The sequence below is a fragment of the Phalacrocorax carbo genome, chromosome 5 (assembly GCF_963921805.1).
Source record: "Phalacrocorax carbo chromosome 5, bPhaCar2.1, whole genome shotgun sequence".
NCBI lineage: Eukaryota > Metazoa > Chordata > Aves > Suliformes > Phalacrocoracidae > Phalacrocorax > Phalacrocorax carbo.
In genome coordinates this window covers 43,181,277-43,197,692 of record NC_087517.1, presented here as the reverse complement: position 1 = coordinate 43,197,692, position 16,416 = coordinate 43,181,277, and the positions used below count along the sequence as shown (strand labels likewise).

The 16,416-nt window shown below is 46.8% G+C and overlaps 1 protein-coding gene across 1 annotated transcript in view; it reads right to left on the bottom strand.

Moving 5' to 3' along the window:
• The window catches only part of TWIST2 (twist family bHLH transcription factor 2), a 38,970-nt gene extending 26,883 nt beyond the window's left edge, over window positions 1-12,087 (bottom strand). Inside the window, exon 1 of the mRNA XM_064453328.1 lies at window positions 11,319-12,087. Within this exon, the coding sequence (XP_064309398.1) occupies window positions 11,356-11,838 (483 nt within the window). The 5' untranslated portion in view covers window positions 11,839-12,087 and the 3' untranslated portion in view covers window positions 11,319-11,355. The remainder of the gene's footprint in view (window positions 1-11,318) is intronic.
• Window positions 12,088-16,416: the final 4,329 nt, after the last annotated feature.

Here is a 16,416-nt window from a genome sequence, read left to right as displayed (position 1 = left end):
TGGAAACAGGTCTCTTCTAAAGAAAATGAAGAAAAATTGTCTGTTTCTGTTTAAAAAGAGATCTGAGCCTTTCATGTCATTATCCGATCTGCTGGGAAGGGAGTGATGGTTTCCCCCAGCCTTTGCCTGGGACTTGCAGGAATGCTCCTGGTGGGTATCTGCTGTGAGCCAGGCACAGCCCATCAGTGCTCCTCAAAGCTCCACCATGCTCATCACATCTCCCTCCCTCTTCCTGATGTGTCCCTTCCCTTCTGTTATTTCTAAGACCCCCCACCAGGCAAAAGCTTCTGGATATGCAATGCAAGGGCGCAGGCTGGGGTGGATCAGTACCAGCTGCAGAACTGTGCGTGCCTCCAGCCGGGTGGGATGGGACCTGCTGGGGTTTTTGCACAATTTCCTCAGTTATTTCAAGCTGTTAGGAAGGTCTGGCCACGGCAGCGCTGCCGGGGCCATGAATGGGAGGGGCAGGCGGCCTTTTTGTATGCAAGCAAGGCTGCAGAAAATGGAAAAAGTTTTGTATAAACTATTCTCCTGTCCCCTCATCTTGGATCAGAAATGCTGGAGAATGGGGAAAGGGGGAGGGGGGAACCCAACACAAAACAAACTCTCAGAGGTCACCCATAGTTTTCTTCTGATGCGTGGCAGAGTGCAAGTGCTGGCGTAGCTGTTAGGGTGGGTTTGTTTCTTTAAGGTGTCTCCCAGAGGGAGGATCAGCAAAATGCAATGTGGCAGCTATGGTAACTCCTCTTGGCTTTCAGCACAGCCCTTGCTGATCACACAACTTGCTAGTGAAGAAGGTACAGCTGTCCAGGCCTTGGCAGGGATCCCCACCCTCTGCTTGCTGCCAGATGCTTTTTTAAAAAAAATTTCTTAGTTTCCTAAGAAAATGAAAATGGGAGGAACAGCCATCGGCCTCTCAGCCCTATCTGATGCCTCCTGTGCCTGCTGGTTTAAAGCTTAATGGTGCTACATCCCTATGTGGTGCTGGGCTGCTGGCAGCCAGAGAGGTAGAGAGCCCAAATTTGAGGGGTCCTGTCCTGCTGTGAGATGCTGGGGGTGGGGGATGAGGGTTAAAGGCTGGGATCCCAACAGTGCTTATGAAAGGCTGAGCACTTGGGCTGGGGCTGACTTGTCTTTCCTGGCATCAGCATCCCCATGCCATGGCCAGCTCTCTTGCACGATTGCAAGAAGTGAACCAGGTGGAAGCAGTGATCTTGCCTGGGGGCAAAACCCTTGCTGTGTGTTCCATCACTGGGCCAACAACTTTCCTGAGTCACATCCCTGATTGTGCCATGACTGTGGAGCTGCAGGTGCCCCACTGGCTGTGTTTGCACCTACAAAGATCAATGGAGCAACTCAAAACTCACCCGTGCCCCAGGCAGTCCCATCAACAAAGTCCCCTGCAAAGATTTAGGCATTGAGTCCTGGCCTGGGCTCCCTGCAAGAGGTCCAGGAAGCTTTCCTCTCCTCCTCTCCCTCTTCGCATCCACCATGGCGGTGTTGGCCAAAGTACATTTGGGTTATGCTGGCCTTGTCCCATGAAGGACTGTGTCCATCTCCAGGGCATGATTGACACCACCCCATCCCCAGGAGCCTGCCCTGTGCTTGCTGCCTGCATGGATGCAGGATTGCTGCATGGGCCCTATAGCTTGTCTGCACCAGGGGCTTCTGCCAGCCCCAAGGGACAAGTCAGTTGTGTGGACAGCATGGGCAAACACCCTTTGCGTGGGGAGGGTGCAGTTTGGAGGACTTTAAGATACAGTGTTAAGACAGGCTTGTACTGGGGCTGCCCAGCATAGGGTGCTGCAGATTGCACAGATGAGCTGCATATTTGCATGCAATGGGAGAGCTTGCATGGAATTGCTCCTCTGGGGTTCTCCAAGCTTCTTTGTCAGTCTGGGTCTGCTGCCGTGGCACAGCAGAAACAACAAAAAGCTTCTTGTTTTGAAATATTTTGGCTGCATGTGTCTGAAATAAAGAAGAGCTGAAGGGCAGACTGATCAGTGCAATGGATGAGTAATTTGAGGGGGGAGTCTATGCATTTCCTATCTAGAAAGAGGTTTTGTATTTTAAAGTAATGCAGATGTTGCTAAAGCTATGCAAGAGCTCTTGTAGTAGTGTTCAAATGAAAGATTAGGAACAATGGCACTAGACAACAAAGATACATCATAACCGATTTGCGTGGCTGGTGAAATTACGGCACCAGGAAATAGTGCTGAACATGCTATAAACAGGAGGTTTTCTTTTCTGTAGGAGCAGGGATGAGTGGGCAGATCTAAAATGTACTTGGGACTTGTATGCACACATGCTCAGATGTTATGTGGTACTTATAAAAACCTTTCTAATTGCAGCAGAAAATGGGCCAATAACAATATATTTGAGAAATCAGTATCAGAAAAGGGAAATACATTTGAAGACTGCTTTTTAAAGCCATTTCTCTTTCATTCTGATATAATTAATGACTAAGAAATAGCTAGTTGTCAAAGCCATGTCTGTTTCCCTTCAGCTCTTCAACCACTTAAAACTATTTACCTTTTGCCACCCACTGAGAGTGAAAGTATTGCCTGATTTACAAAACAACAGCACTTACGAGTAGAATTTTAGGATTTAACTCAGTCTTACTGAAAATCGGTGTGTTTTGAGCTCCCAATTCATAGCTGAAAATGCTACCATGTACCCCCAGCCCTCTGGGCACACAGCATCATTGGCTGGGGGTACCTGTAATTATATTTTGGGTGACAGGGTCTTTTTATGGCACTGTTCACCACTAATTTCGCTGGCATGAACATATAGAACAGCGCTGAATAACTCCTTTGTGCGTGTTATCGCAAGGAATAGTGATTGATAGGTTGTGTGTTTTCACCATTTCTGAGGGGATCACTGGAAGGGATGCCCTGATCTCCCTTGCTCTTGTGGCACAAACTGCAGCTTGAACAGTTCAAAACCTGGTGCTCTGAACCACCTCTCTGCATCAAAACCAAATGCAAGCTCACCACTTCTCTATGAGGAAGATGGTGAGAAAGCAGATGCTCAGCCACACTCCAGCTCCCCTCCAACAGCGAACACTTCAGGCCCATACAGTACAAAAGAGATTACTTAGTGCTGGTAATAACAGGAATCTATTAAACAGACCTTCTAGTGGCAAAGGATAAAAAACCTCTTGCAAAATTGTTCAGTGTGTAAACCCCCACCAAGCTGGAAGAGAACTTTGAAAGCAGAGATTGCAGGGTTGTGCCGGAAGCATTGCACTTGCAATTAAAGGCAGCAAAAAAGGACCCAATGTTATCAGAAATTTCCTGAGCTCATCAAGCAAAATAATAAACTTTAACAGATGCAGAACAGCAATCTTATCTAATGTGTAAAAATGCACATCAATATGTTGTATGCATAGATTTAAGACATTGTTTTCCCGTCTGGCCTGCTTTTATCCCGGTATGCCCCAGCATCTTACTGGGAAGGTGGTAATTACCTGGTATTCCCAGAGCTACTGCCATAGCTGAAAACTCTCTGGTTCAATGCAGATATTCTCTCACAGGCTCTATTTCTGGCACTCACTGGCTGGTGTGCCACAACCTGCTGGGCAGGCTTGCCTGTGTGTTTGGGAATAGTTGGCAAAAGGTGCCTGTGGGATGCAATTTGGAGTGTATGTGGCATGGAGGTGGTGCTGGGCATCCTGTTGGGAACTGGGCAAGGGAGGGCAAAGAGGCAGTGCCTCAGTTTTGACACAGCAAGAAGCTGTTTTCCCCATCTTACTCCTTTGATTAACGGTTTGATTGTGCCCCAGATGCAGTTCTCCTGGGAGCCCCGCTGTACCTGTAGCAATGCTGGTAAGAGGGTGTATTGCTCACATCCAGCAATGTGAGGACAATACCCCGCTCTGTCCCTGTACTTGGTGTGGGTGGCATCACCAAGCACCCATGGATGCTGGGGCTCCTCCTGGGCCTTGCAGCATGTATAGCTCAGCCTGCAGCACTGTTTTCCCTCAGTCTTTGCTCTGAAGGCCCGAATAGGAACTTGTAGCTTTTTTGAAATGGGCAGCACTTATAAGTGCTATTTTTTAATATATATATATATAGGCATATCACCCTTGGCAGTGGTGCGCAGTAAGCGCAGTGGGGTAGGACTGTTTAGATGTTGAAAGGAAAGTGGCAAAATGCAGAGGAGTAGCAACAAAACACAGTTTCTGCATTTCGTCGCTTTCCTTTTGGCAATGAAATGTCATTTCATTGCTTCTCTGCCCTGACCACATTCAGGGTGTGTTTTTTTGTGCTGTGGGGTTAGCAGACTCCTGACAGCATCTGTGGGGTGATGGCACGGGGGTGCTGAGGTGCTGCAGTGCTCCCTAGGCATGCTCTCTGCAGGGGGAGAGAAGTACTTTCTTAACTAAACCACCATGTTACCAATGGCAAATTGTGTGCTGGGAAGCATACGCCTGTTTGCCTTTTTCCTGAGTCTGTCCTTATTTTTTGCTGTGTTTTTTATTCTAACATCCCTGTGATTTTCTGAGCTTCCCCTCATGGCCAGGAATTTCTTCTAATGAGCCATATTACACGGCAAGATTTCATCATGGTGCACATGAAACATGCAATAAGGGTCAGTCCTAAATGTGCATGTTTGGCTGTGTGAGATCCCTCTGGCAGATTAATTTTATTAAGGAGCTTGATGTTGGGGATAATGCATGCGGATGCGTCGGAATTCCCCCAGCCATGCAAAATACTGCTTTCTGCATGAAAGCCTCTTCCTGTGGCTCCATCCCACCCTACCAAATTTTCCAAGCTGGATCAGCTGATTTCTTTTTTAACAGGAGCTTCAGTACAGCCGTGATCCCCCTGCATTTCTTAGCTGTGCAATTAGGTTTATTTATGTTTAAGCATAAACATATGATGTTTAAAGGAGGCCAGAACAGCTTAAACCAAATGTATAATCACATAAATTACTGCATGAGGATTTTTGGTGGCTAAATTAATCCAGAACCTAATTCATACATTTTAAAGCATGTATTTGGCAGGTCTAATATCTTCTAAGGAAACGGTAGAGTTTCTTCTTTGGAGTGGCAGTTAATAAGGCATTCAGTTAGGAATTCTTATTAGGAATTCAATTAAAGCTAGTACAATCTTACTGGACCCCTTCCAGTAAATATATATCGAGCTGAACCAGTAGACATCTGTCTCTTCCCTCCCACCCCCCACCCCTCTCTTTCTGTTTTCCAAGCTGTGGTCAAAAGATGGAGAGGAGAAGATGGAAGAGGAGGGACTATAGCTCACTTCCAGCTCACCGTACAGTGCAGGGGACAAGGGTTATTTTCTTTTTGATGTCTGACCACTTTTGCAAGCTGTGTGAGACTGGGTTTGCCTAACTCATCCCTTGCTGAAATGCAGAAGCAAAAAAAAAAGAATCCTGAATGGTGTGAAGGCTCACAAACAAAACGCCTGGGAGATCTAGGGGTGCCCAGCTGCCCCCTTCCTGGGGAGACACTGCCTGCAGGCAGGATGAGAGCCTGTGCTCTGACAAACACTCACTGGCTGCTGGTTTGGGAAAGCATATGCGCTGCCTTTCCTGGGGTCAGTTTGGAGGAACAGATCAAAACACCCTTTCCACCTAAAAGGCTCAGAAGTCTGGGAGGGCTGTCCAGAGGGATCAGGGACCTAACGGTCTCTTTGAAACCCTCTGTTAGCTATAGGACTTAAAAATGTTAAATAAGCAACTGTTACGGGAGTGATACTAAAACCCTCCCTGTCCTGTTTGCACCCTCCTGTCCCCAGGCTCCTGATGCTGTATCCCATGATATGATGGCTGATATTAGGAGGAGAAAGGCTGATTATTTTTTTTTTTCCTTCCCAAGGGAAAACTCCCCTTACTGCTAAATGCCAAAAGCCTTGGACTCTAAGGGTGGCAGATCATGAAAAAAGTTAGAGACATCCTCTAACAGTCAACCCCCAAAGAAAGCCCTTCTTTAATGCAGGAGAAGCACATCCCATAGAGCTGCCAGAGCTCTGATCCCCTGCCTTGCATGCTTGTCCACATGTACAGAGAGAAAATATAAGTGCTAGCAGTGCCAGGGATGTTAAGTAGAGCCTAACAGAGCCCAGCTAAGGGGCTGCTTGCTGGAGAAGAGCCTCTTTGCTGCTTAACTGCCTCCCCTTGCAGGGACAAGGGCATTGCAAAAGCTGGCCCTGATGGCACTGTTGCTGTGCCCTGCCATGGGCTGGGTGGAATGGCTGCTGTCAGCCAGGTCTGGCGTGGAAGTGGTTAAAGAGATGGATATGAGGGTAAAAGCTGCCTTGCTTTGATTTATTGGCTGGCTGAGTTAATTTGTAATTTGTGTATGATTAGTGGTTGTTGCTAAGTGGTCATCTTCTACAACTACAAATCTAATTAAATGTTAGTGTGTCTAGTGTTTTTTTCACTGGCAAATATTTCTACTGTTTTAATTCTTGAACTAATTATTAATTAGCCTGAGGCTGCTAATATCTAGCTGGAGGACTTCTTGTTTTTCCTCACTTCCAAATTTGCCTAAGTAGTAATCATTAGTGATGGTGTACAGCACTTCCCAAGTCACATAGAGCAGCTCACTGAGATGTCTGATGGGATTGGCAGCTAGAAAGGAGCAGCAAGGTTGTTCAGAGACAACTGAAGATATGGCTCAGCATGTTTTTTGTGGCACAGGACTTCATTTTAATCAGCTTTTTCCTTTCCTAATCTTCTGCAAAGACTGGAGTGGGAGGGAGAAGCTACCCGAAATGTGTGCTTTCCCCAACCAGCAGCTGTAATTCCCTGATTACATGTCGAGCTTGCTTTGTGCTCAGGGTTGTGGTGGTGTTCCCTTACATGTTCATGGCCTCATCAAACTATTCCTACGGCTCTACAGCAAGACATAAATTTTGGAGATTTCAGGCTCGGAGATTTCAAAGTCGTGCTGAACCACATGGAAATGATTCTTAGAGCTATAGCTATAAAAATAATTATATTGCTAGGGGGAAAGAGTGATAAGAAATGTCCCCAAAAGATATTTCAGCATTGGTTACAGGATCTGTCCCAGCTCTGTAAGAGGCTGCTGTGATCTCTAAGGCTAATTTATCACTGCTACCTATAACTCCATGAAATAAGCCCCAAAAAGTACTGAAGGAAGGAATGTGAAGGGAGGTTGCAAAGAAGCAGCATTTCGGTCCTTCCCTTTTGTTTTAATGAGGATGCTTCATATACTCTTAAGATTAGAGCTACTCTGCACAGATGACTGGTGTGAGGATGACTAATTTGAAGACAAATTAGGTCTACTTAGCTAAAATGTATGCTTTAACTGTTCCCTTAATGACCCTTCAATGCGCATCTTTCCCAGTAAGGCTTTTACTGCAGCCCTGGATCCAGAAGACTAAGTAATAACATGCTTTTGCCGCTCTTCTAAGCAGTCCTTCAGTTTTGATCCAACACTTTCCCTCCACCATGTGTGTCTCTATTTATGATTGGTAACTAGTTTATATGCATCTAGCCCATGGCAGATTTGTCTTCTGCATGTCTCCTTCTCTGGAGCGTTTTCCTTGCACCCTCTTTCAAAGGTCTCTAAGCCTGAGTGTTTTCTGGCTGACTGCAATATATTTGGTGTCCACTGTGTAACAGATTTGTTCTTTCCCAAGAAGAGACATGAACGTAAACAGAAGATCCGAAATGCATTTTGCTGGGCTTTTAAACATACTAAGATGAAAATCCCCCGCTACAAGCCTATTAATGTAAATACCAAACTTTACAATCCTTCCTGTCAAGGAAACATATTTACATTTTTCTAAGGATGCGTATTAAAAAAGGGCTTTTGGGACAAAAAGGGCTTAGTTCCAGTGTCACAACATCCCCAGTTAACTGTACTGCTCTCATAAACTATAGAATTAGGTTGTTCCCAGGGCCAGCAGAGATAACATCTGTTTGCTTCTTTAAGGACAAAATGAAATGGGATGCTAGCATTTTATACTGGAAACAGCCCTGAAATTCTGAAGGGGCACTAGTAAAAGGGCTGCATACCACATGCACATGTATATGGCTTCCCCAGCACAAAAAAGATGGGAAAGGTGTTGTTAGTCCCAGTTCCAGCCCAGAGGAGGAAAAGGGCTCATCCCAAGCCCTGCTGCGGCGGGTGGGAAGGAGGAGGCTGCTGGCAGACGGGTCTTACTGGGACAAGGGTTAGGGTTACATTGTCCTTTACACTTTGCCCCTGCCACCCCAGTTGGACAGTATTTTTTCCTACTAAATGGAATAAAAGGAAACACTTTTTTTGCAGTTTATAGCATCTTGAACATCTTGAAGAGAAAAGAGAAAGGTGGCTGCAAGGGAAGGGGCACAGGTGCTGGCAATGAGGATGGGGAGATTTTGAGTGAGGAAGGCTCGGCTTCACATGTCTGAAATGTCATATTGCGTTAATTGAAATACAAAGCTGTGCCTGCTTCTCTTGACACTACTGGAGTAAGTTGTCTGCAATTACACAGAGCACACAGGAAAATCTCTTGTGGCCAGAGGACCGAGCATCAGCGACCCGCTGGCATCTGCAAAGACCAGGTGGCATTTTACTACTTTCCAAGGCTCTGGCTTTCTAATAAAAAAACCCTCTTCTGATTTTCTTTTTTTCATCCTCCAAGGAGGAAACCTTTCCTTGCCTATCTCTTCCCAAAACCCAGGGAAAAGGGAGGATGGCTGGGCTGGATTGCCGCAAACGGAGCTCAGCCCTTCATTCTCACCCAACACTTGCAGTGCTCGCTACTCCCTAGGAAGGCAGGAACTGATCCCAGATTCAGGTACTTATTTCTTAAGGGTTTTTTTTTGCCATCAAGACTGCACAGGCTGCTCCCCTGTTATGCATAAAAACTCCTCTGGCCGGGACATACCCATGCAGAAGTCTGTGACACACCACCCAGCAAAGTTTGCCCATTTTAGAGGGTTTCTCGAGGATCTTGTAGGGTTTTTTTTGCTGGCAGATGTAATTTTTGTCGCCATAAATGATAGAATTCGACACCGCACCGCACCAGGCCATTTGTCAACAATGTTTTCAACAGTTAAACCGCACGCGTGTGCGCACACACAGGCATAAAAAGGAGAGGCAAAGGGGGAAAGTCCAGGGGCTTGGGGAAAGGTGACCTTCCTCTATAGCGGTTGCAAACACAGAATATAAAGCCACTTCTAACCACCAGGCTGGAAGTCGGGTTGTGGCAAAGATGCCAAATACCAATTCACTCTGAAGCAAACTGAAAACATGTCAGGGTTTGGCTTTGCATCATGGGTTTTTGTGCAGTCTGAAATATTGCTCACAATTTCATTTAGATAGGGACAATCTGAGCATCTACATCTAAAATCTGCCCTGTCAGAGCAACGCTTATTAAAAATCACTGTTGGTTGAATTGTTAATATGGTCAAAAAAAAGGCAGGTTTTGTTGCTGAAGTACTGTGTGATAGAGAGGAACGGTTGTATATTAGATAAGAGTCTTAAAACTATCATTGGCTAATGGCAGCACATCGTTTGGGAAACAACAGAACAAATGCATTGTTCCATCCCAGCACTTTGCTATTCAGCCAATCTAAACTGCTGAAGAAAAATGTGTTCAGGACATCTTACATCTGTTTTTGACAAGAAGCCTAGGTTTTTGCATGTGGGGTTTTTTAATCTATTTGCTGCAGCTTTTAGGCTAAATTAGCATGGGAAAAGACACTCCATTTTATAAACAGAGGGTTTATCCTTTTTAAAAGTGACTCGATTTTGGCTTTTTGCAGTTGAAATTAGGGCACAGCATGTAAAAAATAGTAACACCAGTAATAGCCGTAAAACCCACGACAACAGCATTTCCTATTTAAACAAAACTAAATGGGCAGCTTGTGCAATGGACAGAGTAACCAATTTTTAAACAGCCTGACACTTTGGGGGCTCTCTAGAAGAGTGTGTGGAAAGCCAAATTGCAGCACCAAAATGCGAACCATTTCAGGGTGCAAATAAAGTGTTTACTTGAAGCGGTTTCTAAAATTGTTTTAAGTCCACATTTTACACCACAAATAAGCCCTGCTTGAACACTTTTTGGCTTTTTCAGATGAAGTGGTGTAGTTGCATCAAGATTGTTTTTTCTTTAAATAAGCTATTAATTGCTGCTAAAACAAAGATAAATCCATCTCTTTAAAAAAGCCTGGCCAACAGGCTGGGGTAAACTTTCTTTTCATCTTTAAGGAGCCGACTCTCTGCATGATGAAGTTGTTTCATTTTACATCATTTGCGCTGTTATGGGGGGGCACAAATTTCCCTTTTGAATGTTTGCTGGGTTCGCAGGCTCTGCTTTATGTATCAAGCCCCAGAGAGCGACTGGCCGTATGCAAACTCCTGCTGACACAATGCAGAGCTGCTCTGCTTAATTAGTTTGAGATGAGGGTGTTATTAAGGGCCTTTTTTCCCCCTCTGTTCTTAATGTTTATTTCTCCCTCCCCAAATATTACAAAAGGCAGTTTAAGAGGAAGTAGTTTTCTGCTAATGGAAAATTATGAGGAAGGTTTTAGTGATGAGAGTAAATAAGAAACTACATCTAGCACTAGCCTCTGCTTTACTGGCATTTTGGGGAAGGGAAACTGAACAAATACAAAAATTTGGCAAAGTTTCTTCTATCTTTGTTTGCTTTTTGTTGTGTGAGGGGGAAGGGGCACAGCCCGGTGCTGTAGCAGACATCTGCTGCTTGTTTCTTTTAAGAGAAGCGCAACTGAGTGCAAACTTGTTGCTGAACCCTGCTTGGGTCCTGCAGACCCCCTGGTCCCACCCCAGCCAGGAGAAGATGCGGCTACCCTGGGACCACTGGCTCAGCATGGGATTTTTCGGGCACAGGCGGCAGCTGTTTCAGATCCTGTTGTGCTGATTGCCTTTTCCTCTCAAACCATTCCCCGAAGCAGTGCTTTCTGGCAGATCTCATGCAGCAATGGTTTCCCCCCCATCCCTCATCAACCAACTCTCAACACCGGTCCCGTCTCGGTTCCTCCATCATGCAGAGCGGAAACATGCTGATTTTTTTTTTTTAAAATGAGGCATATCTCATTTTTGGCTGCCTGGAAGTTTCTTTTTTTGAATTTTTGCAGGCGCAGGGGAGCGGGAGGGGGCTGGACACATCTATACTGCCCCTCTCGCCTCCAGCTTGGTGGCCCCAAACCCCTTGCCCAGCAGCATCCCCGTGCCCCACTGAGCTGTGCCACCATTCCCTAGGTAGGACCTAGCCCCACGGCAAAGCCAGGCTAGCAAAGGGAGCCATGGGCACCCCGTCCTGCAGCCAGATGGACGCGGAGCATCATCCAGGAGAAGAGAAATCAGTACCTACCCCTTTGGCAGCTGGGCTCGCCTGGCCCAGGCGGTGGCTAGTGGGAGGCCGACATGGACCATGCTCCCTCCATCCTCCATACAGAGAAGGCATAACTCAGCCTCTCGTGAGCCACGTAACTGCAGCTCGTCATCTTACTGTCCATCTCGTCGCTCTGTAGCACCTGGTAGAGGAAGTCTATATACCGTGCCGCCAGCTTGAGGGTCTGGATTTTACTGAGTTTGTCAGAGGGCAAAGTGGGGATGATTTTCCTCAAGGCAGCAAAAGCTTCATTGAGCGACTGAGTCCTCTGCCTCTCTCTGACATTGGCCAGGATCCTCTGGCTCTGCAGTTCTTCATAAGATTGGGAGCTGGGACTGGACTTTTTCCCCCTCTTCCCTGGGTTGGGGCTGCCATCTTCGCTGGACTTCTTACTGTATCTTCTCTTCCTGCCAAATCTCTTTGGCTGCCTTTCCAGCTCCTCTTCACTGGTCCCCAAGCTATCCACAGGGGAAACAGGAGAACTGGAGCTTTCTTCCATGCTTTCTGCACGAAGGGGAGGGGAAGAGACTTTCCCCCCCTCCTTATGTTATGTGAGTGTGCGTGTGTCTTAAATGTGCTTTAAATTCCTGAGACAGATCCTTTGGAAAAACAGGAGGGTGTTTTTTTTTTTTTTTGCTGACCAAACGTTTTCCAGGTTGCTTGAAGGGCTCTTATTTCAAGGACTGGGGTTGTGCAAAAAATTGAGGTCTTGGAGAGAGGAAGTTATTCTAACTTTTTGGAAACTTTAGCTGAGCTCAGTTGCTAAATAGTTGTCAGAAGTGAGGGAGGTGCGGGGCTCCCTTCTGATTGGCCAGCCAGGTCAGTGGGAGGAAAGCTTTTCCCCTGCTAAACTTTCACAGTTTTATGTTACACTTAACTAAAATCTTGGGAATGCACCTCGAATAAAAGATAGCTGGCAAGCACCACCACCCCGCCACCACCCCCCCATAGATGCTGAATTTGCAGCAACCCCTTCAGGTTAACCCCCCTGCCAAGGTTTTTGGGGTGCTGGTCTGCTTGCTGAGTGCTTGCAGGCTGCTGCTCAGACCATGCTGCTGAGGGTCCCGCTCCCAGCCCTCCAGCTCGGCTGCAGCGGTACCTTGCCTGAACTGGGGTGCAGGGCATGCAAGCACTTGCTTGCCCAGAAGGTGCCCCATTTTTGTAAAACGGTGCCCTATTTTGCACTGCCTGGTGCTGGGGGTCTTACAAACCCCCTGCTGCCCCTTTGCAAGCTGCCCTTGCAGCACCCTTCTCCCCAAACTCCCTGCCCTGTGGAGATGAAGTGGGGATGTGCCTCCTGGTCCCAGAGGGTGAACCTTGGGGCGGCAGAAGTCCCCTGGGCATGCTGAGCTGTGGGAAGGGGGAACGTTTGAGGACAGCTGGGAGTAGACCCTCCAAGCCCCCTACTTATGGGGTACATGGAAAGACCCTCCTGGACTAACCAAGCAGAGCCCAAAATATCATCATCTGGAAAGCAGCTAATAGTTTGTAGAAAACCCCACGGAGAATATCCCGGAGAGGCGATGCTGGCCACGCAGCCCATCTGCCTGCTGTTTTTTCCCCCGTTAAATATCAAACAGTATTTTTTGGGGAAGCAAGAGCCGAGGTAGGTAGGAGGATGTCTTTTCCTCTAGAATATCCTGCTGTTGAAATCATGGTATCCCAGCATATAAAAATTGTGGTAGCAGCTCCAGGGTTTCTGATGTATCAAACAGAAGACAAGGGATCTATTTTTCCTCTCCATCACACCAGGGAAAATGTGGGAAAACTCTGCTTGCTTCCGTGGAGCTAAGGCAGAGCAAAATCAGATTTGGACCTATGATTTCAGTTAAAGCCCAAATTGCAGGAACAGATGCATTCCTGAGCAGCAAAGATCATGTTTTCAATACAGAGCAGGAAAACAAAATAAAACTATAATAATAAAAATAAGACAAAAGAAACTTGTAAAATGTAGAAGTTGTATCAGAAGAATTAGTTTGGAGTGGATTTATTTGCAAGTTTTCCAGTAGGTATCAACACTCATTAATGGAAAAACTAATGTCTGGTTTGATTGGAAAGTGTTCCTTGGTAGGAGAAGGAATTTTGGCTTGCCTGGGGCTGACTCCACTACTGGTAGGTAATGTTTATAGTGGAAAGACTTCCCCAGGCAGCCCCTGGGGAGAGCCTGTGTTTGCTTTCAAAAGGAAAGGTTTTCAGGTGCAGCACAGAAGTCGGAAAGCAAGGCAGTTCTGCAAATAGATTTTTAATCCAATTTAAGACCCTGGCGAGTTGGATAGGACAGGTACCTCTGCCGCTCGCACCCCAAAGCCAGGTTTCCAGAAGGGCTCAGAGCTGCCGGCTGGGGCTGTGGGTTGGCAATTGCTCTGCATCTGTGACCTGCAGGTCTATGAGTACGGGGGGCTGGGATGGCGTCTGCCAGCCCCACAGACCCGAAGGCAGATTCCACCCTTTGCTGAGTTAGGACAAGAGACATTTATACTGGGGAAACCTGAGTAAAGGCTGTCCTGTAAGTGAAATAAACCGCTGTCGATAGTGGTGCCGATGTGAAACTGCACCTTGGAGAGCAAAACACCCCTCGTAAGGGGTATTTGGTTTGTATTTCCAAGTATTAAGAGAAACCATCACTGAAGACCGGAGGAGCGCTCTGCTCGCCAGCTGGAAAGAGCGCAGTTTTCCCAGCAAACAGGTTCCCTGCTAACAGCACCGGGTCCTCCACATGCTTGCACCGCGTTTATGGTGGTAAGCTGCTGTGGATTTGCAGGTATGTGTGGAGCATGGGAGGGCAGTTGGGCTGTGGGGCTGAGAACCCAGTGCATGTTGCCCAAAGGTGCTCTAGGTGTCTGCAGAAGGCTGCTTGGGGAGGGAGCAGGGCTGCATTTTGGTCTGTGTTTGAGAGCACCAGGAGCAAGCAGAGCAGACCCAAACTTGCAAGACTGAGCAGAGCTGCTCATTGCTGCCTCTCCTCTCCCCCTGCTCTGCTGATGTGTGTTAATACTTATTCTGCATTTCTGTTTTGCCCTGCCATGACCACGAAAACCACGATTTGATTTCCTGGTGAGTGAGATTTGGTCCTTCTAAGGGTTGGGAACAGAGGGGTTTTGGGGGTGGACTGTGAGGATGTATCTCAAAATGCCAGATCCTCAGCTCATACAGGCTTTTTGCCTTTGTGATACCACCAGGCCCATTGCATACAAGCGGAGCAGGAGACGTGCAGCTCCTGAGCATCACACTGGCGCTGTGGTGGCAAAAGTATGTGGCCGTATGGTGTAGTCCTGGTCCAGCTGAGAGGCTGCTGCTCCTCATGCTCTCAGCCATGCCTCTCTGCGCTGCATGGTGCAGAGCAGGAGAGGACTCCCACGGCAGAGCACCCCCTTGCTCCTCCACATGCCATGGCTATATTAAATAAATGAACAGCCCACCCTGGCTTCTGCAAACAAACCCAAAGGAGTGTTTGCATGGCAAAGTGAGGCAGGATTTCTCCTTAAGGGGGCTGTTGCTGTGCATAACCTCTAAATGTGCAAAGCTTTTTAATATTGGGCAGGCTTCATTAGGGATAATTTATGGTGAAACCTGGCCGTGTCATAATTATGAAGTCTATAAGCCTGGCTCCAATGAGTATTGCTCCAATAAGTATTGATCCAGATCTGCTGTGTATATGTGTACTCTTTACGGCTGCTGAGTCCCCTAGAAGTACTTAGTGCTACAGCTAAGTATGATGTTAACAATACCACAAATATCTTCCATTGGAATGGACCAAAGGCACTGTCTACATGTGCACAGACCTGGGTGAAATGTGGTGTGAGGGAGTACGAGAGGTTTGTTGGGGACCTATGTGGTACGAAGGTACTGCTGGCCAAGGAGGATGGGGTGGATGCATCCTATCTGCTACCCCAGCAGGGTGGGAAAGAGGTTACAAAAGAAAAATGGTGATATAAAAAGTAGTTTTGGGGAAAGTTTAATGCCGTGTTTAAATGCAACAACTACTATGATGCTGCTGCTGTTCCACTACCATTGCCAGGCTCCTAAAATTTCTGAATTAGAGGAAAAAAATGAACACAGACTGAGCTTTGGTGGCAGTGCTTATTCCTTGTAGGAAGCCTGTGGTCCAGTTGTCCCCTGGCAGGGCTTGGCCAGCAACTCACCTTTCAGCCCTTTCACTCTGCAGAGGAGAGGGTTTGGATTTCTGCCTCCTGCCACTTTTTCCTCTGCCCGGAGTAGGAAACAGAGAAAGGTTGGGTGTCTTGGTAGTAAAGATTATCATAGCATTTCAACATGATTAGACTGTTCTTCAGGCTCCCCTCTGTTCGGTGGGCTGCTAAGGACACAAATTTTTGGAACAAACTGAAGAAAGAAACATGTTGCTGTGCATAATGCCATCTCCCTCCTCGCTATGTACTACTATAGAGAAAAGAATCATCTCTCCTTTCAGAAATTACCCTGTTGCAAATTGTATCCAGCATTGAATGACCTCTACTGTAGCCAGGTGTAGGAAAGATGATTTTCCCCCACCCTCCCTTGCCTTCAGTGTGACTTAGGGGATAACTCCATAATGCTTTTGTGCAGCAGCCACTAGATGTGATCTAGTGTGTGCATCTTCCACATGCTGTCTTTGCAAAGGCACTCACATTTCGCCTTGCACTTCTGCTTTGGGGGCTTTGTTTCCTTATTCCTTGAGCTGCACTGCAGCAGTGGCCAGACGTGGCAGGCAGATGTTTCCCAAAGCGTTCACTCTGCAGTGACAAGTTTATAATCAAAAGCAAAGGAGCGGCAAGTAAGCAGTGCAGATAAGAGGCAGGAGGTAAAGAGAGCGAGGCTTTAGGGATAAGACAGTTGGAGCAGAGCACAGTTTCAAAGTAATTGGATACACTAACGTCGGAGTTTTGTGCAGGAATGTACATCTGTTTCTGAACTGTTACCAGCTGATGTGCCCACTCTTCCTTTCTGCTTCCTCAGTTATAAACCGTCAGAGCAACAGACACAAGCAAAGAGGCTGACCTGGGGGCAGTGAGACCTGTTGCTTACGAACCCTGCCAATAAATGCAGTCAAGGTCAAGGCATGCTTTTGGTTTGCAAAGGC